Genomic DNA, 23,173 nt, shown 5'->3' with positions numbered 1-23,173 from the left:
GCGCAGGCGGCTGCGCTCCTCCGGCGGCACCGCCCACCACAGGGGGACGTCGGCGGCGCGCGACGCAGTTCGCAGAATAAATGCGGTGGCGCCGGGCGTAGGAGCGCTTCGGCCGGGGCGCTTGTGGGTGTTCGGGTCGTTTGGCGGCGTTGTGGCCCGCGCCTGAGCCGGCCCTGCTTTCTCACTGTGCCATGGCGGACGAGGGGAAGTCCTACAACGGTCAGTGCTGGCCTCAGGGGCGGGGAGCGAGGCGATCTGGGGCCCCCGGTGGGCGGCGCCGGCCTAGGCCGCAACTCCGGGGCGGGAGGCCGCGAGAGGCCGGGCGTCCGCGGGGGACGGCGGCGGCGCGGGCCGGGGGCGAGGCCACCCGGGGGCCTGGCCGCACTCGAGGCTGGGAGCCCGGCGATTTGACGCGGGAATCCTGGCGTTGCGAGGAGCTTGGGCTCGGAGCGGGCGGCCCGGCAATGGGGCGGCGAGATTCCTTTGAACTTTGTGGATGGTTGATGCCTGTCAGTTCAGTTTGGCGGCCAGACTCTTCCTTTAATGTGAGTCAGTGCCGTGCTCATCGGCTACCTGTGTCCTCTTTTCCATCGCGTCCAGTCTCTTGCCCCGCCTCCCCGTGGCCTTGGCTTTGGCTTTAATATTTTAAACCTCCACACCAACTCGCTGTGCTAGTCCGAACACTGCGCAGGGTTTCAGGCCAGAGAAGTGGTTAGGAGCACATGACAGCTGAGGTTTGAGTCCTGAGTTGTCTTCACCAAGCTTGAGTGAATTCCACCCCCAGGCCTCATCTTTCTATCTCCCTAAGAAGGTAGCGACTGTAGTTACTTCCTAAGTTTGCCTTTGTGTATGTTAAATGAGATCGTTCGTATCAAGTGCCTGGACCTGGAGAAAGTTGTCGGTGAATATGAGCCTTGTCTGCTATTCATGTGTTTGTTTGGTTTTTTACTTCCTGTAGTCATTTCTTAAGGTTCATTGTTTGCAGCCTGCTAGGCATGAGGCACACCTTCTTGGGAGGTGTCGATTCTTTTTTTCTTTTTTTAAGATTTTATTTATTTGAGAGAGATAGAGAACACATGTAGGCAGAGGAGCATCAGGGAGAGGGAGAAGCAGGCCCTGCTGAGTAGGGACCCGACGAGGGGCTCCATCCCAGGACTCTGAGATCATGAACTGACCTGAAGGCAGCCGTTTAATTGACTGAGCCACCCAGGCATCCCTCATGGACCTTTTTTTGAGAAGCCATTCCTACACCAGCATTCAGAGGGTCCTGTTCCTGGAGAGCAGTGAAGGACCCTTGGCTAAGCTCCCTAGTTGCCGCTAGAGTCTGAATCTTAAGAGTTGTCTCCAGTTAAAAAAGCATTTCTGGGGGGAGCCTGGGTGGCTCAGTTGGTTCAGCGTCTGCCTTTGACTCAGGTCATGATCCCAGGGTCCTGAGATAGAGACCAGTGTTGGGATCTCTGGTCAGTGGGGAGATAGCTTCTCCCTCTCCACCACCCCACCTCCACCCCACCCCACCTACTTGTGCATGCGCTCACTTGCGCGCGCTCTCTCTCTCTAATAAATTTTTTTTTTTTTTTTTTTAAGCATTTCTGGCCAAGGAAATAAAGAGCTCACTCCCAAAACTTCAGTGTGGCAGTTTGAGAACAAGAATTTTAAAGAAGCCAAAAAAAAAGTTTTGTTTTGTTTTCTTTGTTTTTTAAAGATTTTATTTATTTATTTGACAGAGAGAGATCACAAGCAGGCAGAGAGGCAGGCAGAGAGAGAGAAGGAAGCAGGCTCCCTGCTGAGCAGAGAACCCGATGCGGGGCTCGATCCCAGGACCCTGAGATCATGACCTGAGCCGAAGGCAGCGGCCCAACCCACTGAGCCACCCAGGCGCCCCAAAAAAAAAATTTTAAAGAAGCCCTTAAATTGATTATATTTGTAACCCTACGACATTTGTACTCTGTAGACAAAGGAAGGAAGCATGTTTACTAAAAGCTGATGTAATCATTATGATTGATTGGTTTTAAGAGATGTGAGAGGGGTCACCATCCAGATTTTGAGAAGGGTGTAATAGATTTGGGAAGCCAAGAGCAAGCAGATTTCATGTGACTTTCCAGTTCCACACCGAGTCCACATTCTTCTCACACTTCCACATCGTGCTTCTTCTCTCTCTAGGTTCCAGTTTCTGACTCATTTTTCTAAAGCTCTACACTGTCTTCCAGTAATGTTTCCCCCATGCTGCCAAGCCACAGAGAGGGTTCTGTCTCTCAACAGACAGAAGTTTGTGTGGAAGTGGGCTCGTAGTTGGTGTATATGTCATTCGATAACACAGGCTGCTGGATGCTGTGATCGCCACAGTAGGGTAGCTGGATGAGCAACGTGTTTTCTAATCGATGTTGTTTTTAACCCCAGAGCACGATGACCGCGTTAGTTTCCCTCAAAGAAGAAAGAAAGGCCGGGGTCCTTTCCGGTGGAAGTATGGTGAGGGGAACCGTAGGTCTGGAAGAGGAGGGTCTGGCATTCGATCTTCCCGCCTGGAGGAAGATGACAGAGATGTGGCAATGAGTGATGCCCAAGATGTTCCCCGAATACGGCAGTAAGTGACCAGTTGATCTGGTTTGATTTTAGTGACCCACTTATCTGGCTCTCTGCTGCCCACACCATTTCTCTTCCCACCTCTAAAAGTGAGAGATGCCAGGGCCAGGTTAATGCTTGAACAGTCTTAACCGCAGTCCTGACAACAGTGTGGGAAGCCTTCGAGAAGACATTCCTAGTGTTTGTGGACATTTTATTCTCTGCTTTCCCATAGCAACCCCTATCCTTCCCGACCCAACCGTCGAGGTGACAGTTGGCACGATCGAGATCGCATTCATGTTACTGTGCGGAGAGACAGAACTCTTCCAGAGAGAGGAGGAGCTGGCACCAGCCAGGATGGGACCTCAAGAAACTGGTTTAAGATTACAGTGAGTGTCTGGGTGCCTGGGTGGCTCAGTGGGTTAAGCCACCCCTGATTTCGGCTCAGGTCATGATCTCAAGGTCACTAGATTGTCCTGTGTCATGGTCTCCGTGCTGAGTGTGGAGCCAGCTTGAGATTCTCTCTCTTGCCCTCTGCACCTACCCCCCTCTAAAAAAAAAAAAAAAAAAAGATTACAGTGAGTGTCTGGGGAAGTAGATGCTGCAAGGGAGAGGGGGCTGGGCTCCGAGTGAAGGTCTTTACTTTTCACGTGACAAAGTCAATCGTCTCCGTTGTTTTCTCCACAGTCAGTAGTCCATCCTTTCTCCTAGAACACCTAAGAGCAGGTTCAGGAAAGGAGTAGAAGTGACAAGCAAGATGGGGGTGGGGGGATGGGGGCATCGTCTAAAGGAAAACATGATTAACTCGTTGGGAAGTGGAGGAACTGCTCTGAATGTCTCCATGTGTCTCAAGGCGAATGTGGGGTTTGGGGTCTCTTAAGGCCCCTGAGGGGTGGGCCAGGTCTAAATCATGTCTTGGACCTGTTAGACCCAAAAAGTTTTATTTTCTTGAGAAATACTAAGTTTAAATGGACAGAAAGGAGAGTAAGCAGTCTGTGTCTGACTTGAGTAAAAAACTTTTAACTGGCCCTTTCTTCAGGAAATCTTGGGAAAGTTGGCAGGTACGAAAGGAGCACTGGATGGGTCTGCCAGTCAGCCTGCGTTACATGTCGTACCCTTTTCTCTGTCCTCTAGATTCCCTATGGCAGAAAGTACGATAAGTCGTGGCTCCTGAGCGTGATTCAGAGCAAGTGCAATGTCCCTTTCACCCCCATTGAGGTGAGTGAGATTAGGCCTTCGTGGCTGGGGGGACACCAAGGAAGGTGAGGGGCCAGCTGGACTGGGGGGGGACCCTGGGCTCCAAGTCTCACACGCTCCTGTTTCCTCTTCGTGCAGTTTCACTATGAAAACACACGGGCCCAGTTTTTTGTTGAGGATGCCAGTACTGCCTCTGCGTTGAAGGCCGTCAACTATAAGATTGTGGATCAGGAAAACCGAAGGGTATGTATAAAGGGCCTGGCCTGCCTGACGGTTGGTCTTGGCCAGGAATTCCCTCCCTCCCCAGCTCAGGCCTTTCTGGAATTCACCCTGCCCTCCCCATCTCGCCTCCAGATATCGATCATCATCAACTCCTCTGCCCCTCCCCATTCGGTACAGAACGAACTGAAGCCAGAACAGGTCGAGCAGCTAAAGGTGAGGCAGGCTCCCTTCACGCGTTTCCACTCTGGTCCTCCCACTTCGCCCATCCCCAGCCCCCCACACAGCACGAGTGACCCCCAGCCCCTTTTCCTTGCCCTGCAGCTAATCATGAGCAAACGATATGATGGCTCCCAGCAAGCGCTTGACCTCAAGGGGCTCCGTTCAGACCCAGGTAGGGCCGGTAGCAGTCATCCTCAGGGAGGTGGAGGCAGAGGGGGATCTGTCAGGCGGGGAAGGTCTGAGAGTGGTTTGGTACGAACTCCAACCTGGGAAAGCCCTCTCAGACTTGCCTTTCCTTCCTTTCTGCTTCCTGAAGACTTGGTAGCCCAGAACATCGATGTTGTCCTGAACCGCAGGAGCTGCATGGCGGCTACGCTGCGAATCATCGAGGAGAACATCCCTGAGGTGAGGCCTTTGTTGAGTTTTGAGACAGGAGGAAGCCGGGTGGGGTAGGTAGGATGGGGTTGGGAGGCAGGTGTGTCTCGGAATCCTTTGTCAGTAGAGCTTCCTCTCAACTTTTCCCTGCCCACAGCTTTTGTCCTTGAACTTGAGCAACAACAGGCTGTACAGGCTGGATGACATGTCCAGCCTTGTGCAGAAAGCACCCAGCCTGAAGATCCTCAACCTCTCCGGGAATGAGGTGAGACCTGAGAGCCTGGTTGTGTCATGGGTGGGGTGAGCAGAGGGCTCGCCGGCTGACGGCAGGAGGCAGGAGGCTCCAGACGCTTGGGGAGGGACATTCGGGGCTGGGGGTCTCGCTGGCTCTCCTTATCAGGGTCTCCTGCCTGCTGTTTTCTCCCCCGCTCTCCGCAGTTGAAGTCTGAGAGGGAGTTGGACAAGATAAAAGGGCTGAAGCTGGAAGAGCTGTGGCTCGACGGAAACCCACTGTGCGACACCTTCCGAGACCAGTCTACCTACATCAGGTCAGTTGTAGCCTCTGTCTCCCCTCCTGGGGACCTTCACCCCCCGGGAGGCTGAGCTAATATACCCTGACCAGTGCCCGTCTGCAGGAGATGTGCAGCCCTGAGCTGGAACCAAGTGTCCTTTGGGAGGATCACGTGCTCCTCCCTTCGTCTGTCCGTGTGTCCCAGCTTGACCCCAAGGTCTCCTTCCCTTCCTTCTCCCCTGACTACCTGTTTGCTGTTCTGTGGTCTTTCCTCTTCCCGAACACAGCCTTTTCTAGAGTCTCCCCACCCTGCTGTTCCAGGAAGGGCATCTCCCGCTTTCTACTGTGACCTGGGGGTGTCTTGCGTACATGTCCCATACGTGGAGCTGTCTTGTGCCAAGAGCCTGGTATCCCTGGGCCGAGAATGGCCTCCCTCTGGGGACTTCCTGTTGATGGGCCTTCCCTTCTTTGTCTGGTGCTGGGCCCTCTTGTCATTTTGCCAAGAGGGACTCTTCTCATGGTCCACGTGCCCAAGGCGGTTGCCTGGGCTTTCCCCCTCGTGCTGAGGTTGAGGCCTCCTCGGAGCTGGTGCCATGCACTCTGTCTCTCTTGCCTGGAGCTGTGAGCTGGGCCCTCCCTGGAGAAGAAACCTGGGTTCCCCAAGCCATGTGACCAGAGCCAGGGCCCCGCCAGCCGGCGAGGGAAGCCCAAGGCAGGCGCTGGGCGTGGAGGCCACGGGGGCATAGGCTACCGAGGAGACAGAGCACTGACCCTCTCGGGGGGCGCTGCCCCGCCCTCACTCGCACACCTCACGTCACCCTGCTTGGCCCCGGAGGATGGCTGGTTAGCCAGAGACGGGTAAGATTCCTCAGGGAAGGAACAACCTAAGACAGGCACAGTCGCAGAGGGGCCATCAGGAGAGAACTTGGGGGCCAACAGAGGTGGGGCACAGACCCTCACCCCCCCAACTTTGCAGGGGCCTGAACCCTCACCCCTTCTGAGGGAGGTCTCCTGCCCCCACGGCTGCTTCGCTTCCCACGCCCAGCTGAGATCGGGACCCAGGCACCAGACCGAGACCTGGCCGACAGCATGTGCCCTCCGGCCGCAGCAAGCGCTGTTTCCCGTCTGTACCTTGGGCCACGGGGCAAGGGGCAGCCGAAGGAGAAGGCTGTATCGGGTGTCTCCTTCCCTTTTTCTTCCTTGTTTCGGGGACGCCTCCTTGCCGTCTGCAGCACTTTCGCCTTTGCTTTGCTTTCTCTCTCTCCTTACTCTCTGCTCCTCTCCATCTCCCCATCTCTCCCTTGCTCTGGCCCCATCCTACCTTCTCTCTCCTCCTCTTCTTTTCCTTCCCTGTCTTCTCTCTTCTCTCCCCTCCTCCTGACCCCGCCTTGTTCATCTCCCTGCCCCAACATCCTGTGCCATCCCTGTGGTGTGTTCTGGTCTTGGCCATGGCCAGACCGGGCAGAACTGATGGATACCTGTTGAGGCAGCGGAGCCCCTGGGCTCCCACCCCATTCCCTCCTCCCGGGGCTGCACAGGTGAGTAGGTGGAAGGTAAGGGGGGCAGGGTGGGGAAGGAGGTCCTGGCTTAAAGCCTGGGCTGGGAGTGCTGCGCTCGTGGCGCTCGGGTCAGGCAGCAAGAGGGTCCGCCTTCAAGGTGGTCATTCCTGGGTGCCCCGGGTGAGGTGGGGAGTGGGGCCTCTTTTCCCGGGGCTCAGAGGCTGGGGAGGAGTGAGAGGACAAGCAGGATGGGGTGGGCGGCCCCTTGGGCATTGGAGTATTTGCTCCTAGAGCAGCTCAGGAGGCACGGCGGCTCTGAAGTGTCACTCATTTGCGTCCCGTTTTTGACAGCGCCATTCGAGAACGATTTCCCAAGTTATTACGCCTGGTAAGTCTGTAGCTCTTTGTTCTTTCCTTTTGCTTTTTTTGTTTTTTTTTTTTTAATATTTGGTTTATTTATTTAACAGCGCGTGCGCATAAGCGGTGGGAGTGGCAGGCAGAGGGAGAAGGGAGGAGCAGGCTCCCCACAGAGTAGCCCGATGTGGGACTTGACCCCAGGACCCTGGGATCATGACCTGAGCCGAAGGCAACCGCTTAACCTACTGAGCCACCTGGGGGCCCGTTATGGTTTTTCTAATGAGCACAAGCTCTCCCACCCAGAAGCTCTCGCCTCTCGTGTGTTTGTATGACCAGTAATCTGGAGACGTGGAGCCCTTTGAGAATCTGGCAAAGGCTATGATCCTTTTCAGAAAGAGGCCGGTAGACAAAAGTTGCCTCTCTCTGGATTCCTGGATCTTCTGCACATGTCCTTGACACTTGATTTCTGAGCCCTCGTTCCTCGTTCGCCCGTCTCCTTACTCATCCAGTCTTTTCTCTCTGGTCATGCTGCCGACTTCCACTTCTTCCTGCAGGACGGCCATGAGTTACCCCCGCCAATTGCCTTTGATGTCGAAGCCCCCACAATGTTACCGCCCTGCAAGGTAGGAAGGGGCAGAGTTAGAACGAGGGTTGGGAGGAGAGGATCGGATACGTGGTCCTGATACCTGTGTGATTCCAGGGAAGCTACTTCGGAACGGAGACCCTGAAGAGTCTGGTCCTGCACTTCCTGCAGCAGTAAGTACGCCGCAGGCCCTGAGGCTGGGGAGCGGCGGGCGGGGCACAGTACAGCCCGCTCTGGGGAGCTCTGGGGAGCCAGCCGGGGAGTCAGACTTCCCCTTCTGTTCTGCGTAGGTACTATGCCGTGTACGACTCTGGGGACCGGCAGCGGCTCCTGGATGCCTACCACGATGGGGCCTGCTGCTCCCTCAGCATTCCTTTCACCCCCCAGAACCCTGCCCGGTGAGTGTCCCCACCCGCCGCCTGCCCCGGACCACGCATGCGAGCCCTTGGACCACGCATGCGAGCCCTTGCGAGCCCCTGCTGGCGCGCATGCTGCTCTAACCCGGGCCTCCTTTTCCACTTAATCCTCTAGAAGCAACCTGGCCGAGTACTTCAAGGATAGCAGGAACGTGAAGAAGCTCAAAGACCCAAGTAAGTGCGTGGTGTGAGCACAACAGCATGAGAAAGGGGGCTGGGCGGGACTCTGTCCCAGGGCCAGCATGTGGCAGCCCCGGATCTTGTGTTCTCCTCCCCAACAGCCCTGCGGTTCCGGCTGCTGAAGCACACACGACTTAACGTCGTGGCCTTCCTCAATGAGCTGCCCAAAACCCAGCACGACGTCAACTCCTTTGTGGTAGACATAAGCGCGCAGACGGTAAGCACCTGTTTCAAAAGCCGGAACTGATGGAAGGAGCACTTACGAGGCCTGGGGGCCTCGGGATCTGGCCGGGAGTCCGCATGGTGACTGATGCCTTTTCTCTTCCAGAGTACGTTGCTGTGTTTTTCTGTCAACGGGGTCTTCAAAGAAGGTAAGAATCTTTGGGGTCCTGAGTTTGCAGAGTGGGCCTCCCACAGCGAGATTTTTTTCCGTGGCACTCTCAGCTGCCTTCCCTCTCTGTCCCTGACCTCCTCCTGTTCTGCGCCCAAGCCGCCTTCATGAGGCCTCCCTTCACTCATCTTTCCTGTCTGGGAAATGGGAAAAGCCTGAGGATTAGGAGGACACAGACTCTGGGGTCAGGCAGGTCTGGGCTTCCATTCCAGCCTTGAGCCCGTGGATGTGTGGGCAACTTACATTATCTGCACACTTCCGATTCTTTCTTGTGAAGGGAGTTAGTAAGAGCTCCGCCCTGGGGAGTCAGTGGGGGGGACAACTGACACAGGGTCCAGGTGGGCTACCTGGTGGTGGTTCGCCCTGGCCTCTGACATGCCTCTTCCCCTCTCCTCCCATGTACACATGTGGTCATCTGTCTGGTCTGCTTCAGTTTAGTCGTATCGAGTAAGACCAGGATTGAGAAGCTTTTAGTAAACCTAACGTGGAGCTAGTTCTGAGGGGTCGTTGTTGTTGTTGATGTTACAGTGGATGGAAAGTCTCGGGATTCTTTGCGAGCCTTCACCCGGACGTTTGTCGCTGTTCCTGCCAGTAACTCAGGGTAAGAGTTGGGCTTATCACATGGGGTTCCCGTCCCAATCCGTGGCCAGCATGTGGAAACTGGTGGGAGACGCAAAAGGGGAGCAAGTCCTCAGGATATTTTCAGAATTTCAGAAAGGCAAGTGGGCATCAGGAGGCGGCTCTCCCGGCCGTGAGCTCGGCTCTGGAGCCACACTGCCTGTCTGGGTGTTTCATCCTGGCTGCCCCACGTCGAGCAAAGAGCAGGTTTCGTCACTGGGAAACTAGCATAAGCTACTTACTTCGTTGTTCTGTCTTGAAGATCCACGGTGATAAGAACTGCCCTGAGTTGGGGAAGAATGTGTAATTCAAGTGTGTTTGGCATCTGCCCCCACACGCGGGTTCTGTGGGAAGGGGCACAAATGATAAAACGTGACCACGAGTGGGGAGGGGAGCTTTGCGGGCATTGAAAGAATCTGTCCAGTATTATAAAAGTGTCAAATGTGAGAACAGAAGTGATGTTGGGAAGTTCAGGTTGGCTGTCTGTTCGGCTGTCTAAAGTGCTTTTTGTCCCAAAGGCTGTGCATCGTAAACGACGAGCTGTTTGTGCGGAATGCCAGCCCTGACGAGATCCAGAGAGCCTTCGCCATGCCCGCACCCACCCCTTCCTCCAGCCCAGTGCCCACCCTGTCCCCAGAGCAGCAGGAGATGCTGCAGGCATTCTCTACCCAGTCTGGCATGAACCTTGAGTGGTCCCAGAAGTAAGTGCTGGGCATGCGTAGGAGTAGGGGTAAACGGAGGCAGAGGTGGAGTGAATGAGTGCTCCTGATATTTTAAAAGCCAAAATTTATAAATATGGCCTGTAAAAAAAAAAAAATGTGGCCTATGTCTAAATCAGCATAGCAACAATTTTACAGTTCTGCAACTTATTTTTTTTGCTTACCCCGTGAATGTCTTACCCTATCGTTATAAAAAGTACCTTGACAGCTGTTTATCCTTTGTATCCAGTAGACCAGTGATAGACATTTGAATTTTTACTTATTTTTCATTTGTAATACACAGTGCAAGAATGTATATAATTTTGGCACACACGGCTGCGTTTCTCTAGGAAGGATTGTGAAGAGGCATTTAGTGAGCAGGGTGAGTGCATTTTGGTTCTGATTGTGCTGCCTGTTTTCCCCCCACTCCAGGTGCCTTCAGGACAATAACTGGGACTATACCATATCTGCCCAGGCCTTTACTCATCTCAAGGTAAGTTTCGGGAACTTGACAACAAAAAGACCAGGGATCTCTGGGCCTTGAGAGGATCAAGCCAGCCAGCCAGGGGGGATGGGGGAAAGGGGTTGGCTCTGTTGACCTTTTTTTTTTCCCTAAGGCCAAGGGTGAGATCCCAGAAGTGGCGTTTATGAAGTGATCGTAGACCTGCCCCCAGAGGAGCCCTTGTAAAATAGCCCTTGGATATTGATGTCTTGTCGTGGCTGTTGTCTCCGCCTCTCTGGCCCCAAGGCCACCCCGTGACTGTGACGGAAGAGGAAGGGCCGCTGGATCCCTCTCCTCACCTGCCTTCTGGAAGACTTCTGGAAGTTTGAGCCTCACTGGTGCCAGGAAGCCAAAGCTTACTTTGTAGAACTGACACTAAACTCCCTGAAGGACTTAGGTGCTTTGTGTACTTACCCCAGAACCCGCCCTACTTTTTAAGATAAAAGAGTGACGTTGTATTTTGTGTCCCGTGTGCTACATTGTTTTGCCTCGCCCCCTGCCCACAGTAGGGGGCCAGGGCGGGGCCGATCCGGGTGCCGGCGCTAGGCTGCTAGGCTCGGGGGTGGGGCTGCCGGCCGGAAGTCCCTCCCCGGAAGCGGCGCTGCGCAGATTCATGGCGGCACTGGGGAGGCGGTGGTCCGCACGGGTGTTCCTCCCACTGCGGCCCCTGCACGACGCGGCTCCGCCTCGGGACGTCCTGCTCTTCCAGCATGAACGGGGCCGCTTCTTCGCCGTCCTCGGGCTGTTCTGCGCCGGCCAGGGCGTCTTCTGGGCCTCCCTGGCCGTGGCAGCCTTGGCCCGAACCCCAGCCCGCGCGCTGCCTCCAGACGCGGAGCCCGCAGACCGCGGCCGCCTGGACCTGCGCTCCGCTCTCTGGCGCTATGGCCTGGCCATCGGCTGCGGTGCCATCGGTAAGGCGTGGGCTGGCCTCCCACCACGGGGACGTGGGGCGGCTGGACACGACACTCCCTGCCCCACAAGGACAGTGCGGGCTCCCGACCTGGAGCGCCCCCCCCCCCCCCCCCCCCCCCCCCCCCCCCCCCGCCAAGCCCTCGGACAGGCCTGGGGTACTGCGAGCTTGAGCAGTTACACCGCTCTGGACCCGTCTCCTTGTCCTTAAAGCAGGGGTGTACATGAAGGCTGCTGGGGAGGAAGGATGAACACGAGAGTCGGGTAGAACTCGGTAAATGTGACTGTCATGGCTGAAAGGGTCCGTAGACAAAAGGACGAGACAGATACAAAGCGAAGGTCAAGCAAAGCTTTATTTCGCGCCAAGCATCAAGAATCAAACTGACCGGGGCGCCTGGGTGGCTCAGTTGGTTAAGCAGCTGCCTTCGGCTCAGGTCATGATCCCAGCGTCCTGGGATCGAGTCCCACATCGGGCTCCTTGCTCGGCGGGGAGCCTGCTTCTCCCTCTGCCTCTGCCTGCCATTCTGTCTGCCTGTGCTTGCTCTCTCTCCCTCTCTCTCTGATAAATAAATAAAAAATCTTTAAAAAAAAAAAAAAAGAATCAAACTGACTGGCCAGGGCCGTCTCTTGCAAAGAGGCGACCCCTCCCAGCCTCACAGACTAACTTTTATAGAGTAAAGGCCATGTGGTTGAGCCTGACCACACACAGGTGGCCAACTGAATTACAAGTCACCCTATAGTAGCTATCTGAACTAGCCTATCACTCCGGTCAGGATTGGCGCCCAAAAGGCAGGGCCCACATTCTTGGGTGGTTAGGGAGGTGCTTTCCTGATTGGAGGTCTCCACCTGGCTTGGCTCATCCTTGGCGGGTAGGGAGGTAATACATGCGCTTTCCCTTGATTGGACGTTTCCACCTGGCCAGACACGTCCTTGTATCTGAACTCCATTATCTCTGCCCAGCCTGACATGTCCTGGTATCTGTGCTCCGTTAATTGAAGCTCTTTGGCCGTATTTCACCAGTTCTGTTTCTAAGCGCTTTCCTCTTGGGGGGAAGGGGCAGGTTCAATCTAAGTTTACTGCATAAACAACAAAATGGCTCGCTCTGGCTAAGTAGGCCCTTACATTCCCCCCCTTTCTTTGGAGATTAGTCAAATCCTTGACTTTCTAGCCAGTTCTATGTTTTTCTGTTGTAAGGGGTTATAAGGCATCTAAATAGGGGTTAATGGGTGCCAATTGGCATAAGGTTACATTAAATTGCACAGTCGGCTGATGAGTTAGTCATTCACCGCTTTGTATAACCTTTTCCATTTCTCCTAATTCCGTTTGTTTAATTTCCCACCTATACTTTTCTGTCTTATGAGGTGACTTAGAAGCTCTTACAAAAACAGGTAACAATAGGAGCAACAATGAACTCATAGTCTTTTGAGTCTTAGCTTTAGTCCACCATCCGCAGGGTCCATTGGCAGCAGCTTCCATCTCTGGGGGGCGACCTCGTCCTTGGCTCGTTTGACGTGACCCACGTGAATCCAGGCCCGGATGCCTTCTACTTTCACTGCCGTGGGGGTGGTCAGGATGACAGTAAAGGCCCCTTCCAGTGAGGCTCCAAGTTTCCCACTTGGTAGTGACATATTCAAACCAAGTCCCCGGGTTGGTAAGGATGTGGTTCCAGCTCCGTCTCTGTCTTAGTGTGGGCCGTTGGGATCACTGTGTGGGCTAGACAGACTGTAACACCTGCAGTGACTGGAGTACAGACTGACCAATCATTTTTGCTAGGGCAACCTCTTGTAGCTGAGGGCAGAGCGGGTGGGGGTGTTTCCCAAACATTATTTCAAATGGGGTCATCTTGTTTAAATAGGGTGTACATCACGCCGTGAGGAGGGTGAAAGGAAGGAGAGCCACCCATCCACCACCAGCCTCCAGAATTAGCTTTGTCAAGGTCTCTTTAAGAGTCCAGTTTATTCTCTCTACTTGCCGGGAACCTGGGGCCGGTAGGCACAATGTAGTTTTCAATTAGTGCCCATGGCCTTGGCCAATGCCTGTGAGACTGAACTCACAAATGCAGGGCCATTGTCTGACCCAATCACGAGAGGTAACCCAAACCTCTAGTAGCTTTTGGCTACCATTCCTGCCATTTCATGTTTGGCAGAAAAAGCCTCTATCCAGCCCGAAAAGGTATCCACAAAAACTAATATATACTTGTGTCCATATTTTCCCAGTTTTATCTCTGTAAAATCCATTTTCCAATAAATTCCTGGCTCCTTACCTCTTTCTCTTTTCCCTCTTCCCATTCTAGTTCTTCCCACATTTACCGCCTGACATTGAGCCCATCTATTAACCACATCCTGAATCATATGCCATAATTTAGAAACCTGAAACTGCTTGCCCATAAGCTCCTTAAGCTTGCGTGTCCCCAAATGAGTGCCCTGATGTATTTGGCTTACTAATTTTTTTCTAGTCTCAGCCCAGTCCCCTTCATAGTCTAGTTTAACCCATTTTTGTAAATATTTTAAGTCTTCCTCTAAAGTTTACCTCAAGTTGTCTAGCTTAGGCAAACAAACATTTAAAGACAACCAAATCTAGAAGTTAACATCCATAAAGGTAGGTTATTAAAACAATTTTTCTCTTTTGGGCGCCTGGGTGGCTCAGTGGGTTAAGCCGCTGCCTTCGGCTCAGGTCATGATCTCAGGGTCCTGGGATCGAGTCCCGCATCGGGCTCTCTGCTCAGCAGGGAGCCTGCTTCCCTCTCTCTCTCTCTCTGCCTGCCTTTCCATCTGCTTGTGAGCTCTCTCTGTCAAATAAATAAATAAAATCTTTAAAAAAAAAAAAAAAAAAAACAATTTTTCTCTCTAAAATAATCCTCATTTCCAGAGATAGCCAAATTAGGACTAATTTACTTGAAAAACAAGTCCAGTTTTAACAAACTTGGCCTATTATTTACATAAGCTCAGCAAGAACAGTAAGTAATCATAGATATTTTAGAATCTGCTTTGTTGGAACTTTTTATAAGGAATCTCTAGGTTGAACTTTTAGTAGCCTCTCCAGACCAGAAGCCAAGCCACATACTTGCCATCAGACATGCCTGTAACACCCGTCGACTTGGGCGAATTCCTCTTCCTGAGGCTCTGCCCCTACCAGGGAGTGACATTCTTTATTCACCTGGTGAGGCTGCTGGGAACTCTGTAAGCACGGTATCAGGCCAACAGTTCCAAAGGGCTTTATGCCTCCAGGTTTCATAAAGTCAACCTCAGTTCCTTTAAAATGTTTGGTCATATCTGAGTCTTTTCAAATATGACATCCCAGTCAAAGCCTTGGTAAAATAACCAGTTTCCAATAGTGTCCGGTTACAAGGAAAACAGATTCTTATTGAACTTATGCAAATGACTGATTGCCATGGAAGAAAAAATACTTACTGAGACCTTCTGATTTTCAGAGGGTTCACATAGAAAAGTTGAATGCCTTGATTTGTTTACAAATCAATATTTTTACCTCTCTGTAAGTTACAGATAACTTAAGAAAAAGTATCCCTAGTCTGGAAGAGCAAACATTAGAGAACCAGCAATGTTTAAAATAAGACAAAACATTAAGAGACACGACACTAGAATCTTTTAGTTCATTGAGTCCCATGTTGCTAATTCTGGTTTAGTCCGAATGCAGTTTTTACTTCTGTAAGTTCTTACCCGTTTCAGTTCCCAGGATTTTAACATATCAAAGACCTGTATTTGTCCTGAAATTTTTCCCATATGAATTTCCTTTAAGGCAGAATTCATCTTACAAGAGAATGAAAACAATTACAAATGACAAAAACCCAGAATAGATATGGTAAAGAGCTGATGAGATCAGAATTTACAATTTTTTTTTATTTTTATTTTTTTTTAAGATTTTATTTATTTATTTATTTGACAGACAGAGATCACAAGCAGGCAGAGAGGCAGGCAGAGAGAGAGAGGAGGAAGCAGGCTCCCCGCTGAGCAGAGAGCCCGATGCAGGGCTCGATCCCAGGACCCTGAGATCACGACCCGAGCCGAAGGCAGCGGCCCAACCCACTGAGCCACCCAGGCGCCCCTACAATTTTTTTTTTAAAGATTTTATTTATTTATTTGACAGAGAGAAATCACAAGTAGGCAGAGAGGCAGGCAGAGAGAGAGGGGGAAGCAGGCTCCCCGCTGAGCAGAAAGCCCGATGTGGGGCTCGAACCCAGGACCCGGGATCATGACCTGAGCCGAAGGCAGCGGCTCAACCCACTGAGCCACCCAGGCGCCCCCAGAATTTACAATTTAACTGGCAAGAAAATCAGGTTACTTCTGTGACACGTAACATTTCTATAATCACAATATCAGGTGATGATCTATCAACATATTAAAACTTTAGGAAATGCATAGAATCTTTAGAGTAGTTATAGCATTTTCCCAACTGCAACCCAAGGTTTATCATTGGTTTATTTATTTATTTTTTTAAAGTTTCCATTCACTTATTTGACAGAGAGAGATCACAAGTAGACGGAGAGGCAGGCAGAGAGAGAGAGAGGGAAGCAGGCCCCCCGCCGAGCAGAGAGCCCAATGCGGGACTCGATCCCAGGACCCTGAGATCATGACCCGAGCTAAAGGCAGCGGCTTAACCCACTGAGCCACCCAGACGCCCCGGTTTATCATTGGTTTAAATCTTGTCAACAATTGCTAAAACCTTAGGAAGTTTTAAAACATATGCCTAAATAGGGGCGCCTGGGTGGCTCAGTGGTTAAAGCCTCTGCCTTCCGCTCAGGTCATGATCTCAGGGTCCTGGGATCGAGTCCCGTATCAGGCTCTCTGCTCAGCAGGGAGCCTGCCTCCTCCTCTTGTCTCTCTCTGCCTGCCTCTCTGCCTACTTGTGATCTGTCAAATAAATTTTTAAAAAATCTTAAAAAAAAAAAAATATGCATAAATATAATTAGGGATGTTAAACACCTGATAAAACAAAACATAGGAACTGAATTTTCTGGGCAGGCAAACAGAAAACCATTTACATTTCAATTAACCAAAGAAAACTTTATCCTTTTAAACAGAGAGAAAACCAGCTTTTCTATACCAGTGTCTTTTCCTTTTTTTTTAAGTGTGCAGTCTTAAGATATGAGTTTTCTGGGTTTCCCTCCCATTGTGAATGATGTCACAAACAAAGGGAGGGGGGGGGTCTTTCAATGCTGTCTTAGCTAAGGTCTGTCTGTATAAACCCCGGACCAGGTTACTCCGTGGAGTAAATGACCGTTATGCCATATGACGCCCGGTGAGACTCAGGGTGCAGCCCACTCAGACTCCGTAGCCGAAGCATTGGAGCTATACAGACACATTCACACAGTCCAGGCACTCTTCAAATTCAAACAGGTTGGACACCCCACCTCTGGGTATCCCTGGCTAATGGGAGGTGATCAGTCTCCCCTTTCACTCTTTACAAATAAGAGTGAGTTTTGGGACGCCTGGGTGGCTCAGTTGGTTAAGCAGCTGCCTTCGGCTCAGGTCATGATCCCAGCGTCCTGGGATCGAGTCCCACATCGGACTCCTTGCTCATCAGGGAGCCTGCTTCTCCCTCTGCCTCTGCCTGCCATTCTGTCTGCCTGTGCTTGCTCTCTCTCCCGCTCTCTCTCTGACAAATAAATAAAATCTTTAAAAAAAAAAAAAAGTGAGTTTTTATGGTTACAGGCAATGGGGGATGGTAACGGTATTTTTGCAGTCTCTCAAGGTTGGGCTGCTTTCTTAATCTCTCAAAGCCAAATGGCCCTTTCACTTGGAAGTATAATCTATGTGGAGGCAGGTCAGGAGAGTGCTAAATCACCTTGGAGGCTGTTTTCCTTTCTTTCTTATTTAGACAGGATCAGGCATCTGGTCTTCCCCCCCCCCCCTTTTTTTTTTTCTTCCTTGTCCGTCCTGACCATATTAAAATTCCTTTTCTGAAGATTTCCCTTCACAAACCCTCTACAACTTTCCTTTATATTCAGGTTTTGTCCCAAGCCATTTCCTTCTAAACCACCATCTCATTTAGGACAAAATTACCTTCTTTTACCTTCAACAAAATGTACTCCCATTTCTTAAATCGTCCTTACATATCTTCTACTTTTTCTACATACAGAGTTGTTTCCCTTATTTCTATCAGTCTTAGTTACGCTTAGCAGAATTTTGTACTCTTAGAAACCCCTTAACCTCTAGTCAGTTATTAACCAATTGTGAACTATTACAACAGAATTCTTCAGATGGCAAAGTTATGAATCAGTTAAGCACAAAACATGTTTACCAACAGATTTCAAAAGCACAAACCTAGTTCCAGCAACCAGCGCTCTAGCATTTTATCCCATTTGGTTTAAAGTTTCAGGTTAGCAAAGACTTTGAAAGCTTCTTCAGCAACTACCCATTAAAACATTGAGACAGACGGGGCACCTGGGTGGCTCAGTGGGTTAGGCCGCTGCCTTCGGCTCAGGTCATGATCCCAGGTCCTGGGTTCAAGCCCCGCATCGGGCTTTCTGCTCAGCGGGGAGCCTGCTTCCTCCTCTCTCTCTGCCTGCCTCTCTGCCTACTTGTGATTTCTCTCTGTCAAATAAATAAATAAAATCTTTAAAAAAAAAAATTGAGACAGACAATTAACCATCAGTTTAGTCATTTCTTTGCTAATAGATTTCAACAGATTTTAACAGAAATAATGAGAGCTTATTTGATCTTAAGTAAACTCTGAAGTTTTACATTTACTGCTGATAACTTAAAAGACATGTCTGTCTTAATTAAACCAACAAACTTAACTTAGGTCAAATACTGATTTATGTTCCACCTGGGCCCACTCCACTTTGAATGTTTACCCGAGACACGGGTGGGAGGATCTGGAGTGGGGGTGTTGGGTCCAGGGGCTGCTCTTCTTGCTGCTTGACAGTGAGGAGAGAAGGAGCCGCGGTGCATGATCTAGAGGCTGGTCATGCAGGCTGCACGCACGTTGGTGCAGAAACACAAGAAGGGGGAGACAGAAGAAACAAAGTGCCGCCAGAAGGCAGAGAAAGGATTCCTGGTTTTAGAGCTCATCAACTCCAACAGAGGAGCAGACGCCATGCTTTCCCGCCAGCAAGGGGGAGGGGGCTAGGCAGTCCACATTGAGCCAGAGAGGGCAAGGAACTTCCCTGAAACAAAGGAAGTTTCGGCAGCTGCTTGGGAATATTCCTTAAAGTCTCTGTCTCGAGTTAGACCAACTCCAGTTGGCTCCAGTTATAGCCATTATCACACGAAATGAGTGAGGGAGAAGCCCCACATCTATGAGTAGGAACGGAGAGATGAAAATCAGAGTCCCCTTACTCTGCTTGCCCCATTCCTTCAAACACAACAAACAACAGAAAACAAAAAGACAAGACAAAGACAACCACAAACCCAGCGGCCCTCATCCAGAGCCTGCCGGGGGTGGGAGTTTTTCCGGCCCCTACAGGGGTTATCTGACCCCCTACAGATGCTCGCCAGGACGAGCCACAGACCAGAACCAGACCCAGCGGCCCTCACCCGCTGGTGGGGGTTACCTGGCCCCCTACAACCAGACCCAGCGGCCTTCAACCAGATGTTAAGCCCAAAGATGTGCAAGATATAATCCCAGCTTAAAAATGTAACCTGCCACTGTAGGGAATTTTCTCGGTTCCCTATGAGCATCTGTTGACCCAGCGGGGAATTTTCTCGGTTCTCTACATGCATCTGTAGACCCAGCGGTTGCTGGGGATTTTCTCCGTCCCCTAGACACGCTTGCTGGTGGGGATTTTCTCGGTCCCCTAGATGCACCCACTGTTGGGGATTTTCTTGGTCCCGATTGCCTGGGAGGGCTCGTACCCCCTGGCAATCCCCCCTCATCCCCCTGCTGGAGGGATGAGGCATCCCCGCATCCACTGCAGCCCTGGGGAGCTATGCCTCGTCCAGCTTCTCCCCGGTGGGCTTTACCCTGGAGCTCCACAGACAGACAAACAGATAGGATCTCAAGGGATCTTGAGATCTTACCTCCAGAGGCTTTCTGATGCTGGCTCAGTCCTCGCCGTTTTATCCCGAACGAGCCCCCACTGAAAGGGTCCGTAGGCAAAAGGACGAGACTGATACAAAGCGAAGGTCAAGCAAAGCTTTATTTCGCGCCAAGCATCAAGAATCAAACTGACAGGCCAGGGCCGTCTCTTGCAAAGAGGCGACCCCTCCCAGCCTCACAGACTAACTTTTATAGAGTAAAGCCATGTGGTTGAGCCTGACCACACACAGGTGGCCAATTGAATTACAATTCACCCTATAGTAGTTATTTGAACTAGCCTATCACTCTGGTCAGAATTGGCGCCCAAGGGGCACCCGGGTGGCTCAGTGGGTTAAGCCTCTGCCTTCGGCTCAGGTCATGATCTCAGGGTCCTGGGATCGAGCCCCACATCGGGCTCTCTGCTCAGCGGTGAGCCTGCTTCCCTCTCTCTCTGCCTGCCTCTCTGCCTACTTGTGATCTCTCTCTCTCTCTGTCAAATGAATAAAAATTTAAAAAATTAAAAAAAAAAATAAAAAGAATTGGCGCCCAAAAGGCAGGGCCCACATTCTTGGGTGGTTAGGGAGGTGCTTTCCTGATTGGAGGTCTCCACCTGGCTTGGCTCATCCTTGGCGGGTAGGGAGGTAATAAGTGCGCTTTCCCTTGATTGGACGTTTCCACCTGGCCGGACACGTCCTTGTATCTGAACTCCATTATCTCTACCCAGCCTGACATGTCCTGGTATCTATGCTCCATTAATTGAAGCTCTTTGGCCGTATTTCACCAGTTCTGTTTCTAAGCGCTTTCCTCTTGGGGGGAAGGGGCAGGTTCAATCTAAGTTTACTGCATAAACAACAAAATGGCTCGCTCTGGCTAAGTAGGCCCTTACAATGGCAACTTTTTTTTTTTTTTTAATTCAGGGGCACTGTTAAGGTTGCTGCTTGGCTCTTCAACAGAAATCCCTCACCCCAAACATTGGTCTTCCTGCAGGTACCCTGGTACTCGGCGCTGGTCTTCTCTTCTCCCTCCGTTCTGTGCGTTCAGTGATGCTGCGGGCTGGAGGAAAGCAGGTGACCCTCACCACTCATGCCCCCTTTGGCTTGGGTGCTCACTTCACCGTCCCTTTGAACCAGGTATCCTGCATGGCCCACCGTGGTGAAGTCCCTGCTATGCTGCCTCTGAAGATCAAAGGCCGGCGCTTCTACTTCCTCTTAGACAAAGCTGGACACTTCCCCAACACAAAACTCTTTGACAATACTGTGGGTGCCTACCGCAGCTTGTGAAGAAACCATTGTGGGTCGCTCACCCCTCCCAGAGGGGACTAAAAACTGAACCTTAGAGATAGGGTGACAATCAGGGTCACGACACAAGGGCACCCAAGGTTCATGAACAGCAAATAAAAGAGGAGTCATCAAAAGGGCAACTGACAGAACCTCTGCCTTTTGTTACATGTCTGTTGAGCTCTGTCCTCCCATCCACCTGTCTACAGTGCTTTAACACCAAGAACTCAGTACCAAGAGGAAGGAAGAAAGTAATATAATATTCTGTTACAAAAAGAGCTGTAGGAAGAGAGGTGGGGGTGGGGGCTATCATCATGTTTCCCTCGTGGAGGGAAAACAGGCTCCCAGCATAAACAGGGCCAGGAGGGGACAGCAGGATTATAGGCACTTGGGCAGTCTTTGGCTGCAGGAAGCATTCTTTGGTTCCTCTTCAGGAATGAGAAGGGCGTGGCCCAACCAGAGCATCTGTCTCAGAGCTCCACTCAGGGTCGCCCCGCTCCAGAGGCCGGTATGGGGTGGCTTCGGACTTCCACTGCACCACCTGAAGCACCAAGACCACACACCACAATACCAGATTCACCCAAGAAGAGGTCTGTGGGAAACAGGAACAGGAGTGTGAGGAGTGTGGCCATCTCAAATCCAGTCCCACCCAAGAACCACCATTCTCTGTTTGCTGTCAGGCTGAAAGCCCTTCAGCCCCTCACAGCCTCTCACTGGAAAACACCCTTACAACTACAGATGCTTATAGGAATCTGGGAATCCCTGGGTTTCGAACCAGTCTTTCATATCCCGGGACCTCACTTCAGCATTGTGTAGGTTGGAGTAAAACTGCAGGGCGGTTCCAGGGGGTGTCCACGGAATTTTCTGGGCTTCAGAGCAGCTGCAAGGTCAAGAGAGACGGTGGTGAGAAAGGGCAGAACATACCCGACACTCCCATGCCCAGGTGCCCTTCAGGATGGGAGCAACTGACAGGGACAGAGAGGGAGTTACAGGGTCCCCTCTGTGGATGCAAGGCAGTCAGCCCCAGCCAGGGTCCCCTCCTCTCCCATTACCTAATTGTAATGTTCAGGGAGACGATGGATTTGCAGAGAGAACGGGTGCCAAATCGAAGGATACAGGCAGCCACTAAGACCAGGAAGATGGCTATAGCGGAGATGACCAGTGCTATGCAGAGCCCTATAGGGCCTCTATGAGGAGGTAGAAAACCAGCCTTGTGGGTGAGATGGGACTTCTCCCAGCTCAACCCCCAGCCCTCCGGGTAGGGCAATCACCTGTGGGAGTCCTCGATGCAGCTGCTGTAGACCCAGAAGAGGAGAAGCAGGAGACAGTAGAGGGCCAGGAGGCCAGAGACCCCAGCCACAAAGTAGCAGAGGGATGGGGCCGAGGGCTGGCCTAAGGCCAGGGAGGAGCCATTCAGGGTGGCCACACCATACAGGGGACAGCGGCCACTGAAGGAGCCCTGTGAAGAGAAGCTGCTGAGATGTCTGGTTAGCGCCTCAGCGCAGGCTCATAGCAGGTGTGAGGGATAATCTAGGAGAGGGCTACCCTAGGAAGTTCTAGATGCACTGTCAGTTCCTGTTTCTGGGCCAGTAGTGATGGAGAGGGCCTGCTGGGGAAGTCAAACCTGCTGTGGCCAGAAGGATCAGGAAATAGACGGTGGATATAAAAGACAGTGAGCTCCGGAGATGCCTCACAAGTTCTGGTCTCCCCTCTGCAGAAATCCTAAAGTAAAACCAGGACTTGTGTAACCTTCAGCTATCTCCGATGTTTTTTCATCCGTTAAAAAAACCACCAACTAATAGTGCCTACTTCGTATTCATAGGGTTCCATGTCCCTGGGTCTACGAAGACGACTGCCTGGGTGGGAAAACCCTTGGGCTTTCGGTGGGGGTCTTCTACATGGCTGTTTTGTCATTCACACACACTGGGCTGCAATCCTGCGCTAGCCCGGCGTCTCCACCACCCTAGGTTTTATTTCCTAGCGGAGCTCGGCACAACAGTGTCTGATTTAAAAGATGAAGGGAGGGGCGCCTGGGTGGCTCAGTGGGTTGAGCCGCTGCCTTCGGCTCAGGTCATGATCCCAGGTCCTGGGTTCGAGCCCCGCATCGGGCTTTCTGCTCAGCAGGGAGCCTGCTTCCTCCTCTCTGTCTGCCTCTCTGTTTACTTGTGATTTCTCTCTGTCAAATAAATAAATAAAATCTTAAAAAAAAAGATGAAGGGAGGGCCTGGACCGAATTCTGCTGCAGAACTAGGCTAAGGTTATACAGCCGAAGCCACCAGGCCGGGCTATGTCTGGTGCTGTCAGTCAATCCTGAGGACTCGTCCTTGCGGCAAGGAAACGGCTGTGAAGCAGAACTCCTGCCGGAGAGGCCACAGAGCGCGATCTGCGCCCGCCGGGCCTCACCCGGCCCACCGACTCCGAAGAGCAGCGCGACGGGACCAGGCCGACCCGGACAGCAGCACCAGCATCCCACCCCACCTCCCCGACACCCAGGCCGGACCGGCCCCGCCCCGCACCTGGGTCCGGGTCAGGGTCGCGGCCGCCACGGCTCCGCACAGGAAGGCGGCGGTGAAGAGCAAGAGCTCGAAGCGCTGCAGCCAGGGCAGCGCCATGGCGGCCCCGCCATCAGGAAGCCAACCGCCCAAGTCCCGCCTCATCCGGCGCGGCACGCGAGCGCGGAGAC

General features: G+C 52.1%; 3 protein-coding genes and 1 long non-coding RNA gene across 5 annotated transcripts; 2 read left to right on the top strand and 2 right to left on the bottom strand.

The window, feature by feature from the left end:
• The first annotated feature begins 37 nt into the window (after nt 1–37).
• On the top strand, nt 38–10,785 carry NXF1 (nuclear RNA export factor 1). The gene is made up of 21 exons (XM_047693954.1): nt 38–219; nt 2,398–2,581; nt 2,795–2,948; nt 3,694–3,777; nt 3,895–3,999; nt 4,111–4,191; nt 4,300–4,369; nt 4,514–4,602; nt 4,730–4,837; nt 5,011–5,120; nt 6,934–6,970; nt 7,494–7,562; nt 7,640–7,695; nt 7,813–7,920; nt 8,054–8,112; nt 8,220–8,335; nt 8,447–8,489; nt 9,038–9,110; nt 9,646–9,828; nt 10,258–10,318; nt 10,443–10,785. The coding sequence occupies exons 1-21, from the start codon at nt 192–194 to the stop codon at nt 10,479–10,481; spliced, it is 1,857 nt and encodes a 618-aa protein (XP_047549910.1). The 5' UTR covers nt 38–191; the 3' UTR covers nt 10,482–10,785.
• On the bottom strand, nt 9,925–17,259 carry LOC125080112 (uncharacterized). The gene is made up of 3 exons (XR_007121211.1): nt 17,249–17,259; nt 13,423–13,431; nt 9,925–10,054 (listed from the first exon to the last, which is right to left on the bottom strand). It is a non-coding gene; the product is annotated as an uncharacterized LOC125080112 (long non-coding RNA).
• TMEM223 (transmembrane protein 223) lies at nt 10,909–20,641 on the top strand. Its single transcript, XM_047693966.1, has 2 exons — nt 10,909–11,238; nt 20,201–20,641. Exons 1-2 carry the CDS (start codon nt 10,941–10,943, stop codon nt 20,491–20,493), a joined length of 591 nt encoding a protein of 196 aa, XP_047549922.1. The 5' UTR covers nt 10,909–10,940; the 3' UTR covers nt 20,494–20,641.
• Nucleotides 20,642–20,730: 89 nt separating this feature from the next.
• TMEM179B (transmembrane protein 179B) lies at nt 20,731–23,161 on the bottom strand. 2 transcript variants are annotated; one of them, XM_047693964.1, is made up of 5 exons: nt 23,007–23,161; nt 21,762–21,949; nt 21,543–21,677; nt 21,292–21,370; nt 20,731–21,082 (listed from the first exon to the last, which is right to left on the bottom strand). In XM_047693964.1, the coding sequence occupies exons 1-5, from the start codon at nt 23,145–23,147 to the stop codon at nt 20,921–20,923; spliced, it is 705 nt and encodes a 234-aa protein (XP_047549920.1). In that variant the 5' UTR covers nt 23,148–23,161; the 3' UTR covers nt 20,731–20,920. The 2 variants fall into 2 exon arrangements, with proteins under 2 accessions (XP_047549920.1, XP_047549921.1); XM_047693965.1 differs by having other exon boundaries at nt 20,943–21,082; nt 21,221–21,370.
• Nucleotides 23,162–23,173: the final 12 nt, after the last annotated feature.

This window comes from Lutra lutra, chromosome 10 (genome assembly GCF_902655055.1).
Source record: "Lutra lutra chromosome 10, mLutLut1.2, whole genome shotgun sequence".
Taxonomy (NCBI): Eukaryota; Metazoa; Chordata; class Mammalia; order Carnivora; family Mustelidae; genus Lutra; species Lutra lutra.
Note: the sequence above shows the minus strand (reverse complement) of the source record. Positions and strands in the feature narration are given on the sequence as shown.